This window comes from Phytophthora cinnamomi (genome assembly GCF_018691715.1).
Source record: "Phytophthora cinnamomi strain GKB4 chromosome Unknown Contig44, whole genome shotgun sequence".
NCBI lineage: Eukaryota > Oomycota > Peronosporomycetes > Peronosporales > Peronosporaceae > Phytophthora > Phytophthora cinnamomi.
Window position 1 is genome coordinate 759,103 of NW_027150977.1, and position 16,798 is coordinate 775,900.

A 16,798-nucleotide genomic window follows, 5' to 3' on the forward strand; every position below is an offset into this window, starting at 1 on the left:
GTTTGGGCGCCCTCGTTACGCTCCCGCTACACGCCTCCCGGAGGCACCGGCCGCTGCTGCAACGCCCAGCGTTGCGCTGCAGGCTGCGTCGGCGCCACCATTATCGTTAGCTGCTGCAGAGCAGCAGTCACCTCTGCCCAATACGTTGTCGGGGCTTGCTCCACTCGATCCGCCGCTGCTTGAAGGCCCTCGAGCCGGCACGTAAGCTGTTGGATCCCAGCCGTCACTGCGTCCCAGTCGCACACACACACACACACCCGTCGTCGTCGCGCTCGTCGCGGTCGTGGTGTCCACGCTAGTCGTCGTCGATCCAGTTGTTGCTGTCTCCGTCGCCCTCGTACATGTCGCTGGAAACGGGGGCTGTGACTGGCGCTCAGCCGTCCTGCTTTCCGGCACCGCCCGTGTCTCGGTGACTCCGCCACTGCTCGTCGCAGCCGCCACTGGCACGCGCTCGTCAACTCGCTCACCATCTCATGTCGTGACCACTACCGGCTGCATGGTCCCAACCATCGTCATGAGCTGGCACAGCGCCACCGCGATTGCGTCTATCTCCGTCGTCTCCTCCGTCGCATCCGCGTTCGTGGGTCTTGACTAGTCGTTCGGAGGGGATTCGTTGTCTGCAGCCCCTCACCAGGCGATGGATCCATCAGCGCTGGTTCCTGCGCCGTTTGCTCTTCGCTGGGATGATTCTGCAGCTCATCTCCACGTGCGACGTCGGGTGCTCTTTTGAGGGCGGGCCCGTCTCGCCAACGCTGGACTCATCGCCCTCATCGTCACGGTTCTCCGTCTTCGTCTTCAGGATCCGCTTGGACTTGCCCGACTTGAACGCAAACTTCACTCTCGCCGGCGGCATCGTCGTCATGGCTCTCGCCACTGCACGTGTAGCTTCGCCCAAATATGTAGAGGTAGGCCCCTGTATAACCGCTATGAAACAGGCCAATTGGTATGCTCGGTTGTGGAGCAAGTCGTGCAGCTGCTGCTGCGAGCCGTCTCCTACTTCAGAACGTCCTGAACACCTGCTGGCCGACGGCAATATCTGGCTGCCGCGCCCGATCGTCCGTGTGCACGGCCGACCGACTTTTATTAGGTGTTACGAAGATAACCTTTTTTATGGGTCAACCGCTGCGCAGGTCAAAATTGGGTCAACTCTTTTTATGGATCTAAAGTGGTCAAAAGGGGGCAACCTTTTGTTATGGTCAAAATTGGATCAAATTTTATCACCAGGAAGAGGGTATTCTACTAGCTGTATAAAAGTGGAAGACCTGCGGTTTCTCATGTCGTCGTGCGTTTGCGTGGCCATTAACTATATGTTAGAGTGTTGTGGGATAACTAGACAGTTGTGAAATCGCTGGATTTTTGTGTGTTGTTGTGACTTAATATCTACCCCACTATTGTAGGGTTGCTGAGAATTGTTATTTCGTTCGCACTATAGTCATTGCTCCATCGCGATTGCCAGTAGTCTGGTCGCTCGCTAAGTCGTTTCGTAACGTGGGTGGTCAGAAATCTTGGTGTTATTCGTACAGCGCCTAAGCGGTCATTTTGAAATCTACCAATTTCAAAATACCACCACCACCACAACCGCACCGCACCTAAGCACCAAGCCCCATGAACGCAAGATATGCCTCCGATGAATCGATGTCCAACTGGCTCTTGTCCAAAGGATCTGAGTTCAGCGACACAGAAACGGTTATACTGCGGGGTCAATCATCAAGCTCGGAAGTCGAAGAGAGTGATTGTAACCAAGTTGAAGCGCCGACGTCATCCGAAGATACCCATTCAGCTAATCGCGGCAGTTCAGCCGATCACCCCGCTGCCGGATTGGAAACGGGGACTGCCCATTTTGGAGGCTATTCCTACGCTCGGTACCATTTCAACGTCCGAACGGACACCAACCACTATCGCTGCAGCGCCTACCGACGCACCAGGTGCAAGGCGAAGCTCTTTGTGGGGCCCCTTGGTACCACACAGACCGACGAGCACATGCACGATTGTGTCCCTGGCTTTCGCCGAATCCCGACTGGACCGACACCACCTATCAGCGATCGCAAGGAGGAGATCTTACGGATAAAATCTGTGTCCGAGATGTTACTTCGACTCTGATGGAAGTCTGACATATGGTGCCCGACCAATTTTACGTGACTGAAAATGAAATAGTGCGTGGGGCGACAAAAAGCAAGTTTTGGGTCGACTATATCGGACCCGTGCGAAGCTCTTTGGCCGGGAGATTTTTGGTCGGTTGGAGCGGGAATCACTTTGTGACGTAAAAGCGAGTGCTGGATTGAAGTTCTTCGACTTCCATGTGACTTATTACGAAGACAAAGTACAACATCGACTGATTGACTGGACTCACCTGCAGCTTATGGATTGCATGAAGCAGCGCCAGAGTTCAATTTTTGTCGACGCAACATATCGGTGTGTGTCGGTGCCCTTCCAACAATTGGTTATCACGATGCTTTACGACTCTATAATGGAGCTCTATTTACCAGTTTGGTACATCCTCACGACTGGAAAAACGTCTCAAGTCTACGATCAGCTGTTTCACAACATTTATATCTTGTCAAGAAAAAAGATGGTCCCTGCACATGTTGTGTGCGATTTTGAGTTCGCCATGATTAAAGCCGTTTAGAGTCGATTTCCAGAATCAAGAATCGTCGGATGTTTGTTTCACTTCAAGCAAGCCCTCCGCCGAAAGATGTTGAAGTTGAAAATGTCAGAACCTGAAGTTGATTTGGCTATGCGGGAAGGTTGCATGGACAGGTTGACACTCATTCGACGTATGGATATCACCCTTCGAGGCGTCCATGACGTCCGGTCGATGATTCAACGCGACTGCTGCGACAGGAAAATCAGTTACTCCAGGGCCAACTGGAAGAAGTTTTGGAAATATTTCAAGAAAGTCTGGATCCACAAGTTTGTCTCAGAGTGGTGGAACATTAGCAGTGTGAGCAAGGATATCGTAAATCGGACTAACATCCACTCGAATGCTACAACCGCACCCTTAATTCATCTTTCTCTGGAGCTCACCCCGACATCACCCAATTCATCAATGTGATCGAGCAGCAAAGTCGCGAGAATGTTCGTCTACTGGGAGGCATTTCGAACCGTAGAGCCCATGCCCCAGCTCATGCCAACTCACAGCGTGCACCAGGGTTTGAATCTGACTCGGAGTTTGAAATTGATTCTGACTGATTTGGAAGTCAATGACTCTGACTCTGATGAATCTGACTCAGGTAATGATTCAACCTGGTCCATGTCACCTGAATATTAGGACCCGAACTTTTTAAGTAGTTAGCATAAGAAACATATCTTTTATTTTGGTAGACTTGCATTGTTCCTGATTTAGTCAGTTCACAAAAAATACATCATCAAAAAAGCGTAGGACTAGCTGTTTTGTACCGCACTAAAAAGTGACTTGATCAGTGTATAGTAGTATTGTGAAATAAAAAATGGTAAAGTAGAGTGCTCTTGCCAACCGAGAACGTTTGTGGCCAGGGAGTGATCCCATTTACCATCCGCCAAACGACTTAATGACCAAATTATCACGGTGGGCTATTACTCGTGATCCTTTAATCAGCCTGATATATAGGAGACTCACTCCTCCTAAGAATAGCGTACCGGACGACCCAAATCCTTGGTTATGTCTCAGATCTGACGGAGGATTACCACACGACACTTACCCCAAGCATCGAGCTCCTCTACAGGTGTGGGATTTGAATCCACGCCACCTGATAGACACATGTCTATCTAGGCGCACGCCCTATGGGCATACTGAAATTTTCATGACAAAACAAGTGCTACTAATACATGTTCTTGAAAAACATAATATATATTGTATATTACAAATTATAGATTATAAGAGGTATCGAAGTTATACAATCACTTGGTTTGCTATGGATCAAATATGGTCAAAGTTGATCCGTGGTTGACCAAAGAAAAGTGTTGATCCAATTTTGACCTGCGCAGCGGTTGGCCCATAAAAAATCGCTCCGTTACGAACCCTCTACTCAACACTAAGCTGATGGCAACCAAAGTCGACACTAACTCCTCTCACTCCTCGTCTTCAGTTTCCACGCAGGTGTCGCCAACGATGCCAGTCCCACCGACGCTTCCGTCAACACCTCGCCGTTCTTCCGCCTCTCTCCCTTCTCTCGTCTGTAGAGCTGCTGCTCCGCTCGTTGTGCGCGTGCGTCCGAATCGTTCTCTGCTGCGGCTTCGGCAGCAAAATCCATTGTGAGCGGTCTCCTCTCGCTGTCCTACGCCCGATGACCCAGTTCTTCAACGTCGACTCGACACGAGTCTCCGCTAGCCTCTCGTTCGTGCCTTCCTCCGTGCCACTCTTCTCGGGCCATTCAGGAGCCGTCCCCTCAACCTCTTGGACCGCTCCCGTGCAGCCCATCGCTACACTGCCGTCGCTCGGGTTGGATGTCTGTGGTGATGCGCCTTCCAGAAATCGCAAACTCAGATCCCAGAATCCCAGGTTAAAAACCTAGGGATTCCATAGCCAGAGTGCGCGATCCCGGAATCACTCGACGCTCGGACCGCGTCGGGAGGGCGTGTGCGTTCCCTCGGTTGTGATCCCTTGGGTGGTTCTTGACAGGAGCTACGCTGTGGGCCCAGACGTGGGTCGGCCACACTAACTGCTGCTTGATACCAGAAATCTCCAAATCCACTTGAGCGAAGCTTGGCCCTGGCCCTGTAGATCCCAGTCTGCACGTGTCCACTCGAACCCGAAATGCCCCCGGGTTTTTCTTGAATGTATAAACGTCACTCTCCACAAACTCTTCTTGCCCACTTCTTCTCAGACCCTGGGCTCGGGTCTTAACAGCCTCCACTTTCCTAGCGACTCCGGCTTCGAGTCGCTCCAGTCGTTCCACTTCTTCCGGGCGGTTCAGAATGAGAACCGCCAACCGGATCTAAGCTCGCTCCTTGATCCGAAGGAGCCAGAGAAAGTTGACTCGGAATGAGTCTGCCGATCCCAGAGTTCTGCGTCTGCAGTCTTGGGGCAACCGCCCATCACGCCGACTTGGGCGAATTAAAACTTGGACCCAGGAACCGCTATCCTGGGGTCCAACCCACACGGATTTCCCAGCAACGCTCGCAAACCACTATCACGATACGTCGCTGTGCCTGAAACCTCAGAGCCGATCACCTTCGACCCGAATATGAAGCATCACCAGCAGTCCAACCGAAGCCAGTCAACCGATGAGCGGGGCGCACACCAACCAAACCAATAACGAAAAGAAATCCGAAATCAACTTAGTTGGCGAACTTGACTTTATTTGGAGCAAGTATTTACACCGGCGCGCGCTTGGTCCTTGTGCCACTTGAGCCCTTTGCGAATCCGCGGCACTCTCTCACGTTCTTGGGGGCAACTCGAACTCTGATTATATAATTAACACATGCAAACGGAGACCTACCGGCGCCAGGGCGCCGCTCCGCGTCAAATTGCCACACAGTGAAGTTACTGACTGCGCGTCTAATCAATGTGAGCGTCTCATCATCCCAGGATTGGCTGAAAAGCTGGGTGCGTCTAATCATCCCGCTCTTCAACCCATCTCGGGATTGGCTGAAAGCCGGGCAGCCTGGGCGTCTAATCGTGCCAAGCGTCTCATCATCCCAGGATTGGCCATAATCTGGGACCTGAGTTGGGTGCGGAGTGCCGTCAGCAAATTCCGACGCCAAAGTTGAGTTGTACCCACATCAGACCTGGTTTGTATCCAAGTTGACCTTTCGCCCACAGCTGCTTATGCCAATCATTCTCGGCCGGTCCCCGACCAAATCTCGTCGTCCACCCCAAGTATCCAGCAAGATTGGGGTGGTCCACACCAGACAAACCGGGACACGGGTTGCACACTGGGATCACCGACACCGGGATCCATCGTCGACACTGAAATCCGGGACGCCTACCTAAGGGACACCGCACGGCCGCACATTGGTCTGACATCTGAGCAACCACACTGGAATTGGTCACCTGGCACTGGGATCAACCACTTCAAGCTAGGATCCGCCACGCTATGCCCGGACTCGCACCATACTTCGGGATCTGAGCGACCACGCTGGGATACAAGTCACGATATCGGGATCACCACGTGATACTGGGATCAGCCATGCCAATTTGGGATCCATCACACCATACACAGGCCCGCGCCGAGAACTGGGGTCCCAGATCCTTCACTCCACACTGGGATCGACCATACCGATCTGGAATCGGCCAAGCCATACTCAACCTCGCATCGAGCGCTGGTATCCCAGAATCGTCACTGGGGTCCAAGAAACCGTACTGAAGCTTACAGCGGGAGCTGAAATCCGAGGAGTCATACCCAAACTGTCACCGTGTCACACTGGGATCCGAGGTTGATCACAGACATTCAACTCGATGCTTACGCTCTCAACACATCTCAGCTTCATGGTTCTGCTATCAATAACCCGAGCACACGTTCGTGGCATCTCAGCGACTGACTCCAAAGCCGTAGCCGAACACTGGGATCAGCGAAGCACTTACCGGGTTCGTCACACCATACTGGGAGGCGAGGGTGTCAGCAGACACTACGCGCATGCTGCGCGCTCCTCACAAGCGATTATTCCTCGTTTGTGATTCCAGAAACACGAGTGTACACGTCCTTCGTCACCTCTGCCAACACAGGGACCACCCACGAACTCTGGGATCCGGGATGTTGCACACAGACTCCACACACCACGTACGCTTCCAGAATGCCACCATACCACTGAACCACTCCTGCAACGTCATTGCGTAAGCTAAACACGCCAAAGTCCAAATGAGATCGGAGAGCGAAAGTGAGATCACGAGCCAACTAAAGTACGTTCGTCATCAACTTTGGAGCCAGCGCCGAATCGCACACACGTTTGTCACAGGACACTTGATTTTGGGTAGAAGGGAGTCACGGGTGGGTTGAAACAAAGGATTTTGGCCAACCTTATCACACGTCTGCTCCGCGTCGCCAGTCGTCACCGTCTCCAGCGTCCCGCGGTCGTCCAACGCCGCCTTCTGCTGCAGATAGGTCCACCGTGTCAGCCCACCTATTACAAATTGATACACAAACCCTATGAATGCTCTGCTCGCAACTGCTGGCATCGCAGGAGAGAGCCGAGTCTTCTGCGGTGGTCTTGTCCACGTGGCGGCATGCCGTCAGCTTGCACGTGGTCATTGCAGCCCTGTTGGACCTTTGGACTGCTAGAAAAAAAAAGTGAGCTGCTGCTGCCGCTTGACTGGAACGATTTTCGTTCTGTTAACGGATGTTTTCTGGCCAATCACAGCCCCGAAAAACAATCCGACTTGCTGAATCGAAAAATCTGAGCTGCTTCTGCGGACATTAACAACCCTAATAAACTTTCTCAACGACCACGGTACCGTGAATAAAAAAACACTGGTGAGAACATCAAGCTGCCGCGAATTTACGTCATGCCTAAACTTTAATGCTTGCGTGAGTGAAAAAAGTGCGTAGGGTGGCTCCTCTTTGGTTTACTTCTCTGCTTCAAGATGATCCACCGACCCTGCCGCCAAATTGCTTCTAACTCTGAAGAAGTACGCCATATTCCGAAGCGGGTCCGCCGAGTTTAACAGGTATAGCTTCGTGGTCGGACCGTTTATCGCGGCAGAATCTAGTGTTACCCGGTATTTTTTAAGAATTTGTTTCAGCGGCGCGTTATCGGACCAAAGATGCCCGTGAATAGACCACCACTGTTCGACGCTCTTTCAGTCTAAAATGGAACAAACTTCGAACCAATAAACTTCCCCCTTCGGTTAACTTGTGGCACCCACGGTCACCTCCTCCGGCGCCACTGAAACAAATACAGAAATAATCTCGCAGTCGAAGTAACCAGGTCATGACTGCCCAGTTTCGAAGTTCTATTGCTTTGATCTAGGACGGCTAAAAGAGCTGCACGATTATTACCTGCCATGTATATAGTGCCGAAAGAAGTGTGCTACAACTACACGTAGTGGCTAACGTAGGGAACTAGCAGATAGAAATCCCGCCAACCAATTGTAATGACGCATTACGAGGTTGTCGTTTGGCTGTCGTTCCAGGAATTCACGAAACTCCACTTGCTCGTCACTATCGAATTCACCAACTTCACCACTCGTCATTCACATCCATTGCATACCCGTCAGCAACGCAGCAGCAGTAGCAAGTAATTGCAGTCAACTCGGCGGAGATGGCGCTGGGAAACACGCTTTTCCGGGTGATAGAAGCCTGTAATCCTGCAGCAGATGCGGCGCGGCGCATTCACGAGGTCCTTGTCCCTATGAGTCGCGGCGTGGACGCGATATCGACGACTTTGGGACACGATCAGTTCAGGTTTTGGGTAGATACGACAACCTACACCCAGTTGACCACTTGGACGGATGCCGTGCAAACGGCACTTGACAAGGCGGAGGCTGAACTGCTGGAAGCGGAGCAACAATTTCTCCGACTGGCCGACTTGACGTAGTCCGATTTGTCGGTTTTCGAGCGCGCCAGAGTAGGCGCCTCCATGGAGACGGCACGGTCAACCATTCGAGAGCTTTGGGGCATGACCAAAGCGCAGCAAGAGGAGGTCAACATGATTCGGGCGATACTGAGAAGTGCCGAAAGAACCGTTTGGCTTTGAGCCCGATCAAGAGCACCATGCAGAAGTTACGTGAGCAGCGATCGATCGAAGCTAGCAAGTCGATAGTATGGACTCGATAGTTTTTCGTCTAAAACACATCAAACATTTTACCCGTAGTGGCGAATTATGAAGTTGAAACCTCTTCTCGCTTCTACGCGTGCTGCAGCACCTCGAGATGTCGAGCGTGCTGTCTCAAGACAAGCAAGAGTACGTGCAGATACTGGCCTTGATGACGAAGGTACTGAGCCAGTCAGCGTACCCAGGGTGCTCTGGAGGCAAGGCTCAATCAGATAAGAGTGATTTTGGCCTCCCACGAGGCTCAGTAGGTGTTGGGGACAGTGCAGAATTCGGGTCCGCACGCTGGTGAGAGATTATCTGCGTCGAAGAGACTTTTCGCGTCGACGAGCGCATCGCTGGAGTGGGTAAACTTTTCACGGATGTGCACAAGTCAACAACAACGATTCCTGGTGGTTATGCGCTCCTGCAACCTGAAGTTGCTTTACGCGAGGTGGATCGGATCCAGCCAAAGGAAGCTAACGTCGTCCAAATGATGAAGGAGGTGCAGGGCGTGCTGACAGACTGGGAAGCTATCGCGGAGAACCGCATTCCGGTGCACGCATTTTCGCGTTCCCATTCCATGTTGACCCATTTTGGAGGTTTGGGTGTTTCCCTTTCAGCCTGGGTTTTTCGTTTTTCGGCGCGGCAGTTTTTCGGTGCGGCAAATCACGAGCCCAAATACCGGTATTACCGCTCAAGTGCGTGTCTGCTCGTACGTGTCTTTGAAGCTATGCCGACGGTGTCCACTGCGGGGCAAGTCGAAGTTGCACTTGCTTACCTGTCTACCATGGATAGACAGGGTGAATGTGGTCGCTTCCCGTTGCCACGAACGCTCTCCAGAGTTCTTGCAACCGCGGTAGGTCACTGCAACCTCGCCTCATTCTGCAACTTCCCCTCGACCGATCACTTCGCCTGATCTGTCCGTCCGCGCTACTCCCTCCCTAGGCCAAGTTCAGCAACCAGCTACCCAGCTAATACAGTAGCGACCAGCTATTACCGGCTTGCCCACCCCACTCACTCCTACCCATCCAATCCACCATGGTCCAAGTCGTCAAGCGTCAGGGCTACAAGCTCATCAACCTCTGGACGACGGCCAAGGCCACCCTCCCTGTCGTCTTCTGCGCCACCTTCGCTGCCGTAGCCGCCACGGGAATGTCGCTGCGTTACCTCTTCCAGAACCCCGACGTGTACGTGAGCGCTTCGCCGAGCTGCACCACACGTTGGAGCCGCGCGAGGACCGCGGGTCGTCGTGGCGGCAGTTCCGCTTCCGGGTGGCGAACCTCAAGCGCAACCCGATCAACCAGTCGCGCCAGTTCGACGACCTGTTCGCCAAGGAGGAGAACCAGAGCGTCAAGAGATAGGTGATCGTGATTACGATTGCTGCACAGTTGCTACCGGTAGTGATTAGCCTCCGAATACTGGTGGTTCATATAGGTAGCAGCAGGAATCGTGCACAATTTTGTAGACTCTTACTTCGTAGTATATTCAATGCTGAGCATTCCGACAATACACAGTGGGAATAGAATGACACGCGTGCAGGAGTACAGTAAATCACTGGACGCGGAGTAACAACTTCAACACGGTTCATATTCGCTGCAACAATCTAAATCATGCCTGAGGTGAGTCCGTAGTTTTTCTTGGTCGACGGAGTCTTCGGCCTTGTCGAGATGTGTCGCTGTACTGCAGTTGCCTCAGAGAAGCTTTTCGATAGGTCAATAGCCAGCCCCAGTGGCACAACATTCTTGGCCTCTTCAATCAGGAAAATGACGGTGCTGAAGGACGGCCGTTGCATCGGGTCAGGGTCCCAGCACGCTTTCATGATCCGATGCAGGATCTCGGGAATGTGGGGTAGAAGCTCAGGTCGAAGATCCTCGTGCGCCACGAGATAGGCCAGATTGATGGCGTCCTTGTCCAGATAGGGTTTTTTGAAACAAAAGAGCTCCCTGGTAGCAGTAAACGTGTTAGAGCAGTCATAATCTTAGATCAGACACAAGCCATGAGGTTGCGCACCATAATACGATGCCGTAGGAGTAGACATCGATTTTTTCCGAATAGTCTTCGCCACGGAACACCTCCGGCGCTAACCATCGCGGCGTACCACACATGGTCTGTGCATTGGAGTTTTTGTCAAGACTCCGTGAAAGACCGAAATCACTCAACTTGCATCGAAAGTCTTCAGTGATAAGCAAATTCTCCCCCTAAGAAAGAGAATATTAGTTCTTAGCTTGAAAGGCACCTGTGTTACAAGGATGCCATACCTTAATATCGCGGTGGAGTACGGAAGGGTTGAGTGAGTGAAGGTAGGCGCACGCTCTGGCACAGTCCATCGCGATTTCTAGTGTGAGACCCCACGTAATGTTGAGCTGCTTGCTACGAGCGAGTTGTAGAAGATCGGCCAGTGACCCAGCGCAAAGTTCGGTAAGAAGACACAGTGTCGGTGGCTCTAGCACGGCACCAAGAAACTGGACGATGTTCGGGTGCTGCAAAATAGACAGAATAGAGAGCTCGTTCTTGAAATCTTGCACAGTCTTGGCGGAGTAGCGCTGCGCCAGGAGTCGCTTTAGTGCAATGTGTTTGCCCTTGTAGAACGCCTTGTACACGACGCCAAACGTGCCAGTGCCGATCTGACTTTCGATCTCGATTTCCTCGAAAGGAACTTTTAGTCCAAAGAAAAGCGAATTGTCAATGCGCCGCGAGTCGGTGATCGGGTTCACGCGATGCTTCTTCTTCGCCAGTGCAACGTAGACGAGGGTGCCAGCTTGTGTAGTCGACTGGAAGTGGTGCGTCAGCGGCGACACTGTCACGGGCTCGTGCGAGAACATGCCACCCATGACATCAAGTTCTCCAATCTTCGATCCAAGCGAGCGTGCTCCGTGCAGCTGGCCACGAAACAATAAGCGAGGAACTGTGATAAGGAACGCAGGAAGCGAGTCCTAGACTCGTGGTCAGCCAAACCAAATCAAATGCGCGGTGTTGTGCGTGCATGATATATTTGTACTCGCGTATTTTCATCTCTTTTTTTTCATCCTGTGGAAACTGTCGAAGACGACCTCGGTCTTCGTCGACCGACAGTGCATCACATTGATCGGCACGATACAACACACTCGCCAAAAGATGCTACCTTTTTTACGCGGGGGGCTCCGTTGTTTCTCATCACTGCCACGTTGAGTGAACATACAGAAGAAACCTACAAGAACGCAATCACCTCGTTTTTTTTAATCAAATTGCACTGTACCTCGTTAAAATAAATACTCTCAATCAGAACTTCACTTCAACTATTATGTACTCCACACAAGTTTCGTGTTCACGACACCAACACTCGTAACACGACATCAATGCGACGCTGGACGATACCCCTCCTCGGCGTCCTCGCCGCTGGTGCCGGCGCTGCTGCCAGCCCCTCGACGTTGGCGCTATGGCCGCAGCACCTCGATGCAGAGCTATCGGTCTCCCATGCGGCAGGTGCGCTTAACCCGCAATGTGTTGCTCTGCAGCCGCGCGACGTTATCGTCCTGACCAATGTTACCTTCAGGTGACCAAACCATTGTCGAGGCTTCCCATGGCGGAGCTCTGGGCACCTTCAACACGAAGATTGATGCGCCATCTGAGGTATACAAAGTGCAAGAGTGAGCGTATACTCTTGCACACCACTTGGATATTTTACGAAAATATGTTGCTGTGTACATGTACAGGTGCAACTCGACCCCCTCATCGATGCAGTCGACGTAGGACGCTGGTTTGACAAGGTGGAGAGAAGTGCGTCTTACTAATTTTTAGAGTCGTATACTTTACGTGGTGGTAGGTCTCGTGGGTCCCAGCTTCGGATGCACAGAGCTCCGTGTTTGATCGGTTCGTGGCGAACTTGCCACAGTTCGACAGAGTACACGCCGAGGGTATTCATCTACAAGTCAAGCTGAGAGAAGGCGCCTCTTGGGGCGACTTGAATGAGACGCACCGCGAACGGATTGAAACGAATGTTCGCGGAGTCTTACAGAGTGCGCTCCCTACGCTTGAAATCCGGCCTGATCTGTCGAGAGGTACGGTTTGATACTTTGGCAAGGCTGGTCGATGGAGGCTCATACTGCCGTGTGCATTCATGAAGGGTTTTTAGCCAGATCTTTTTGCGATTACCGGGCGTGGAAGACAAATAATCCGATGCAGGAGACACTTCGTGAACCAACTGCGGGATCGTCAAGGCTCTGCTATTCCTCGTCTTTTCCCCTCGCGTCGAAGAATGAAAGTGATTCATTCTTCAACAGGATCCTTGATTCTCCAAACTCGAAAGTGGAACGCGGTTTGGCTGAAGCGAAACGAGGCTTTAGTTTTAGTTTTATTCGACGTGAACACCGGTTTGCTATGGTGACAGTTGGTCGTAGCTCAGTTTCTTCACCGACAATTGAGGTCGAGTATTTGGAGACCTGGGTCGCAAAAAAGTTGGATGCAGAATCTTGGAGGACTGTTCTTCGACTTGGGAAACTTGAGAGCAGCCTGTTTATAGTGGCATCGGTCAAGCAAGACGCTGATCTCTACACGATCCAGTACGTTCAGCTTCAACGTGAGAGCAAGCTGCCGCAGTCGCTGTCTGTTGTAAACATTCAAGTACCGATGATGACGGCAACAGCGTCGGTGCAGACAACTATCGCTGGTGAGGGCTTCCACCGTCGATACGTCATGGACGTGAAGACCATGGAACACGGTACTTGTGCCAAATATTCTGAGGACCAAGTACTTCTTGTGCGCATTCCAGTATCAAATACTGCCTATCTTGATCTGGACGAGATTCGGGTGCGTTCAATCCAAAACAAATTCATGGTTGTGCTGCTAATATTACATCTTAATGTTTGGCTTGATTTGCAGAGAATGGAGCGCTTTGGCGAGTTGAAGCTCTTGTCCTTCACGAAGCACATCGAAATTGAGCGACCATCTCCGGTTTCAGCACAACATGTTGTCGGCCTAGAGTTTGCCGTGTATGACTCGATTCCACCTGTTGCGCTGGATGGAGTCTCGTAAGTCTCATGAAATGCTTCTTGCTTTTTGTCAGGCCGGCGACCAACCAAGTGCACCTGGAGTATCCGATTCACTTCCGTTATCAAGCCCCATCAGAAAACGACCTATATCGACAATCCTATGTTATCGCTCCTGATATCTTTTTATTTTGCCGAGATGCAAAGCGATCTGCTGTAAGAAAGCCAACGCAAACGAGAGTCGATGCTGCGAGTAATTTCTTTCAGGTAAGCCGGCAACGACTCTTTTGCAATGAAAGCAACGGCACTAATCCTGAAATTCCTGTGTGGTCGTGATCATTAGACTTGGGGATTGACAGGCTACGCAGACCAAGTAATATCAAGTGGGGATGCCCGATGGTTCCGCCTGGCGACGACATCCCCTCTTCCAGTAACTGAGGTACTCACCCCTGTCGGCTACCTGCCTTCAGGTGGACTGGTTAGCTCCGTGACACTGCTGTTTGCGAGCATGGGTGCGGCGCTGCTTCTGTGGGTTTCCGCTGGTGTTGCAAAGCGAACTCAAATGCCGTCTACCGCTAGTTGGAAAGCTAAAGCTGAGTAAACCATTGCCAGTCTCAAAACACACGCCATTGAGCCCGCTTGGTAACATCTTCAATCTTGCCTTACATATACCGTTTTTATACCTGCCGCGCTTTGTTTCCTCGATGAGAAATAGGTTGTGCCTCAATACATAAGCTCTCCGACTAGGGAGTCCCAGCAGCCTCCTGCTTTGTTTTGCTTTGGTTTGTGCAGTGTTCAGCTGCTGTAGTTTTCCTCCGTCAGCAGCCGCAACGTCAGGGTGGCGTGGTCCAGCACCGTGACGGTGTAGTGATGCATCCGTCGCGTTTGCAAGTCCCTCGTAATCGGGGTCGGTGGAAACGACCCAGGCGTGACTGCCCCCATGTAGTAGTTCATGCCCAGATCGTCGTCGTCACCCCCGCCAACCGTGACTGTGGCGCGGAAGAGGTTGGCCGGCACGTTCGAGTGCATCATCTTGGCCATGCGGCGCGTCATCTCGGACGGGATGTTGGCGCCCTGCTCCAAGTACTCCACCGCCCATCCAGGCTCGAACTCATCGTCGCTCTCGCCAACGTCACTCCGGCTGCTGTCGGACCCATCGTCGTCTTGGTCGTGCGTTCTGTGGTATTGGTGCCGCGTGCTGTGCTGCGGCAGTCTGTGGCTCGAGTCCGCGAGGTCGACCGGCGACGTGCACGGCGTCTGCGTCCGCCCCTTGTCGGAAGGCTCGGCCGCGAAGAACCGTTGGATGCCGAGGAAGAGCTGCTGGTAGAAACGTTTGACTACGTGTTGTTCCTCGTGTTCGTCTGTGCTGTCGTCGCTGCGGCAGCGTCGGCGGTGGCGCCGGACCTGCTGCCGGCTGCGGGCCGCCTCCTCGAGCTCCTTGGCCACGAGCGAGCGCCAGAACTCGGTGAACTGCGCGTCCGAGAGCGAGATGACCGAGTCGGCCACGCGGTCCAGCGAGTCCACGGCCGCCACCGGCAGCTGCGTCTGGAGCTGCATGTACCATTGCAAGATGGACGACGCGCAGTACTTGGCGCAGCTCCGGTCGAGCTGGTACAGCACGAAGGCCAGCGTGCGCAGCAGCGACTTTTCGACGGCCACGACGACAGACATGGCGCCCGACGCGCCGTCATCTGCGGCAGACGCTGCCGGTGCCGGCGGTGCGGCTGACACATCGCCGGCACGTCGGCAAACTTCCGTGGCGCCGGTCATGAGGAGAATCAATCAATGCGGCTCGAGATGCTGAATGGCGTACTCTCACACACGCGCACGCACAGCTGGGTCGCTTGAGGCGAACTGCGCGTTCCGGTCCCTCGGCCTCAGGCGGCGATATCTTGGGCGTAGAGGCCCTATGCCACCGGGCAGAAACGGCCGGCGAACAACTGGCCGCGACTGTGCGAGTTGTAGCACGGCCTTCCACGTTTAGAAGACGGCACACCAAGCACCACTCGCGCTTGAAAAGATCCCAGGCCGCTGCTGGCTACGACTCAGTGCTTCGCCCAGATGAGTGCGCACAGCACAGCAGCAGGCTTGCTCATGCGGTATTCTCGAGAGCTGCGCCTGATCGAGTTGTTCGTGGCCTCGACGCCGTCCGCTCGGACCGAGTCGTCTTCGCCGAAGCATCCGCAACGGGCGGACCGCCAGCGACCGATCATCCTGACTCAGTCGGCCCTTGATCGACTTGGCATTGCCCATGCGTAGCAATTAACGTCGCCGGCATAAAAGCCACGAACGATCAGCGCCGTCGCCATGATGCAGCTCTTCATGGTCGAAGTTGCAGTCGAAGTTGCAGCCGACATGGCTACACTACTTCAGAATGACGGTACAGTAGCAAATAATCAAGTTGCGTACCGACCAGAGTTCGGTGTCATTAGCCCGTACAAATCCCGTACAAACCTCTGTCCGACATGCATCGGACGGCCTTCAGTGATCCTTTGACCCTACAACACCAAGTCAATATGCTGCACGGTGCCGCGCTCCGCTCGCTGCTGCGCAGCCGCCCTTCCTCGCTGCTGGCGCCGCGCCTGGTGCGTCCGTCGTTGTCCTTTGCACCGCTAATCGCTGCGCGCAGCTCCCGCTTCGGCGCGCAGGGCTCGTTCGCCAAGAGTCTGCAGACGCAGACGTTCGCGTCACTGCCCAGCCGCGACGACGAGCTGGCCGGCAGCGGCAAGAGCAAGAGGCAGCAGATCCAGGAGCTGCTGGAGGAGAACGCCGCGCTCAAGAAGGAGGTGGAGGCGCTCAAGGTCGAGGTGGCCAAGAAGCCCGCTGGGCTCGTGGCCACGATTCAGCAGTACGGCATGCCCTTCTTCTTCTGGTGGACGTCGCTGTACCTGGTGTCGGGCCTGTCCATCTACGCGGCGCTGGACGCCGGGCTCATCTCGGGCGCCGCCATCATCGACGTCATCATGCAGATCGGGCTCGACAAGTTCATCGACCCGACCCGCCTGGACCCGACGTACGGCAACATCGCCATCGCCTTCGTCGCCAACGAGTGCCTCGAGGTCATTCGCTTCCCGTTCACGTTGGCGACGCTCAAGTTCGCGAAGAACACCTTCTCCCGCAAGAAAGTGGAGGAGGCCAAGTAAACAGGCGACTGCCGACTGGGCAGG

At 53.4% G+C, this 16,798-nt stretch overlaps 6 protein-coding genes across 6 annotated transcripts; 3 read left to right on the forward strand and 3 right to left on the reverse strand.

Annotated features, from left to right (window-relative positions):
• Window positions 1–646: 646 nt before the first annotated feature.
• Window positions 647–862, reverse strand: IUM83_13767 (uncharacterized protein; the record flags this gene model as incomplete). The annotated part of the gene is made up of 1 exon (XM_067938465.1): window positions 647–862. The coding sequence occupies one exon, from the start codon at window positions 860–862 to the stop codon at window positions 647–649; it is 216 nt and encodes a 71-aa protein (XP_067790736.1).
• Window positions 863–9,705: 8,843 nt separating this feature from the next.
• Window positions 9,706–10,028, forward strand: IUM83_13768 (Histone-lysine N-methyltransferase EZH2; the record flags this gene model as incomplete). The annotated part of the gene is made up of 2 exons (XM_067938466.1): window positions 9,706–9,858; window positions 9,927–10,028. The coding sequence occupies 2 exons, from the start codon at window positions 9,706–9,708 to the stop codon at window positions 10,026–10,028; spliced, it is 255 nt and encodes an 84-aa protein (XP_067790694.1).
• A 242-nt stretch (window positions 10,029–10,270) lies between these two features.
• On the reverse strand, window positions 10,271–11,498 carry IUM83_13769 (TKL protein kinase; the record flags this gene model as incomplete). The annotated part of the gene is made up of 3 exons (XM_067938467.1): window positions 10,271–10,610; window positions 10,678–10,865; window positions 10,926–11,498. 3 exons carry the CDS (start codon window positions 11,496–11,498, stop codon window positions 10,271–10,273), a joined length of 1,101 nt encoding a protein of 366 aa, XP_067790718.1.
• Window positions 11,499–12,002: 504 nt separating this feature from the next.
• Window positions 12,003–14,232, forward strand: IUM83_13770 (Glycosylphosphatidylinositol-mannosyltransferase I, PIG-X/PBN1; the record flags this gene model as incomplete). Its single annotated transcript, XM_067938468.1, has 8 exons — window positions 12,003–12,129; window positions 12,200–12,276; window positions 12,360–12,392; window positions 12,470–12,704; window positions 12,770–13,452; window positions 13,525–13,634; window positions 13,709–13,898; window positions 13,975–14,232. 8 exons carry the CDS (start codon window positions 12,003–12,005, stop codon window positions 14,230–14,232), a joined length of 1,713 nt encoding a protein of 570 aa, XP_067790794.1.
• Window positions 14,233–14,426: 194 nt separating this feature from the next.
• Window positions 14,427–15,401, reverse strand: IUM83_13771 (uncharacterized protein; the record flags this gene model as incomplete). The annotated part of the gene is made up of 1 exon (XM_067938469.1): window positions 14,427–15,401. One exon carries the CDS (start codon window positions 15,399–15,401, stop codon window positions 14,427–14,429), a length of 975 nt encoding a protein of 324 aa, XP_067790795.1.
• A 746-nt stretch (window positions 15,402–16,147) lies between these two features.
• Window positions 16,148–16,774, forward strand: IUM83_13772 (calcium-binding protein; the record flags this gene model as incomplete). Its single annotated transcript, XM_067938470.1, has 1 exon — window positions 16,148–16,774. One exon carries the CDS (start codon window positions 16,148–16,150, stop codon window positions 16,772–16,774), a length of 627 nt encoding a protein of 208 aa, XP_067790796.1.
• Between the last annotated feature and the right edge of the window lie 24 nt (window positions 16,775–16,798).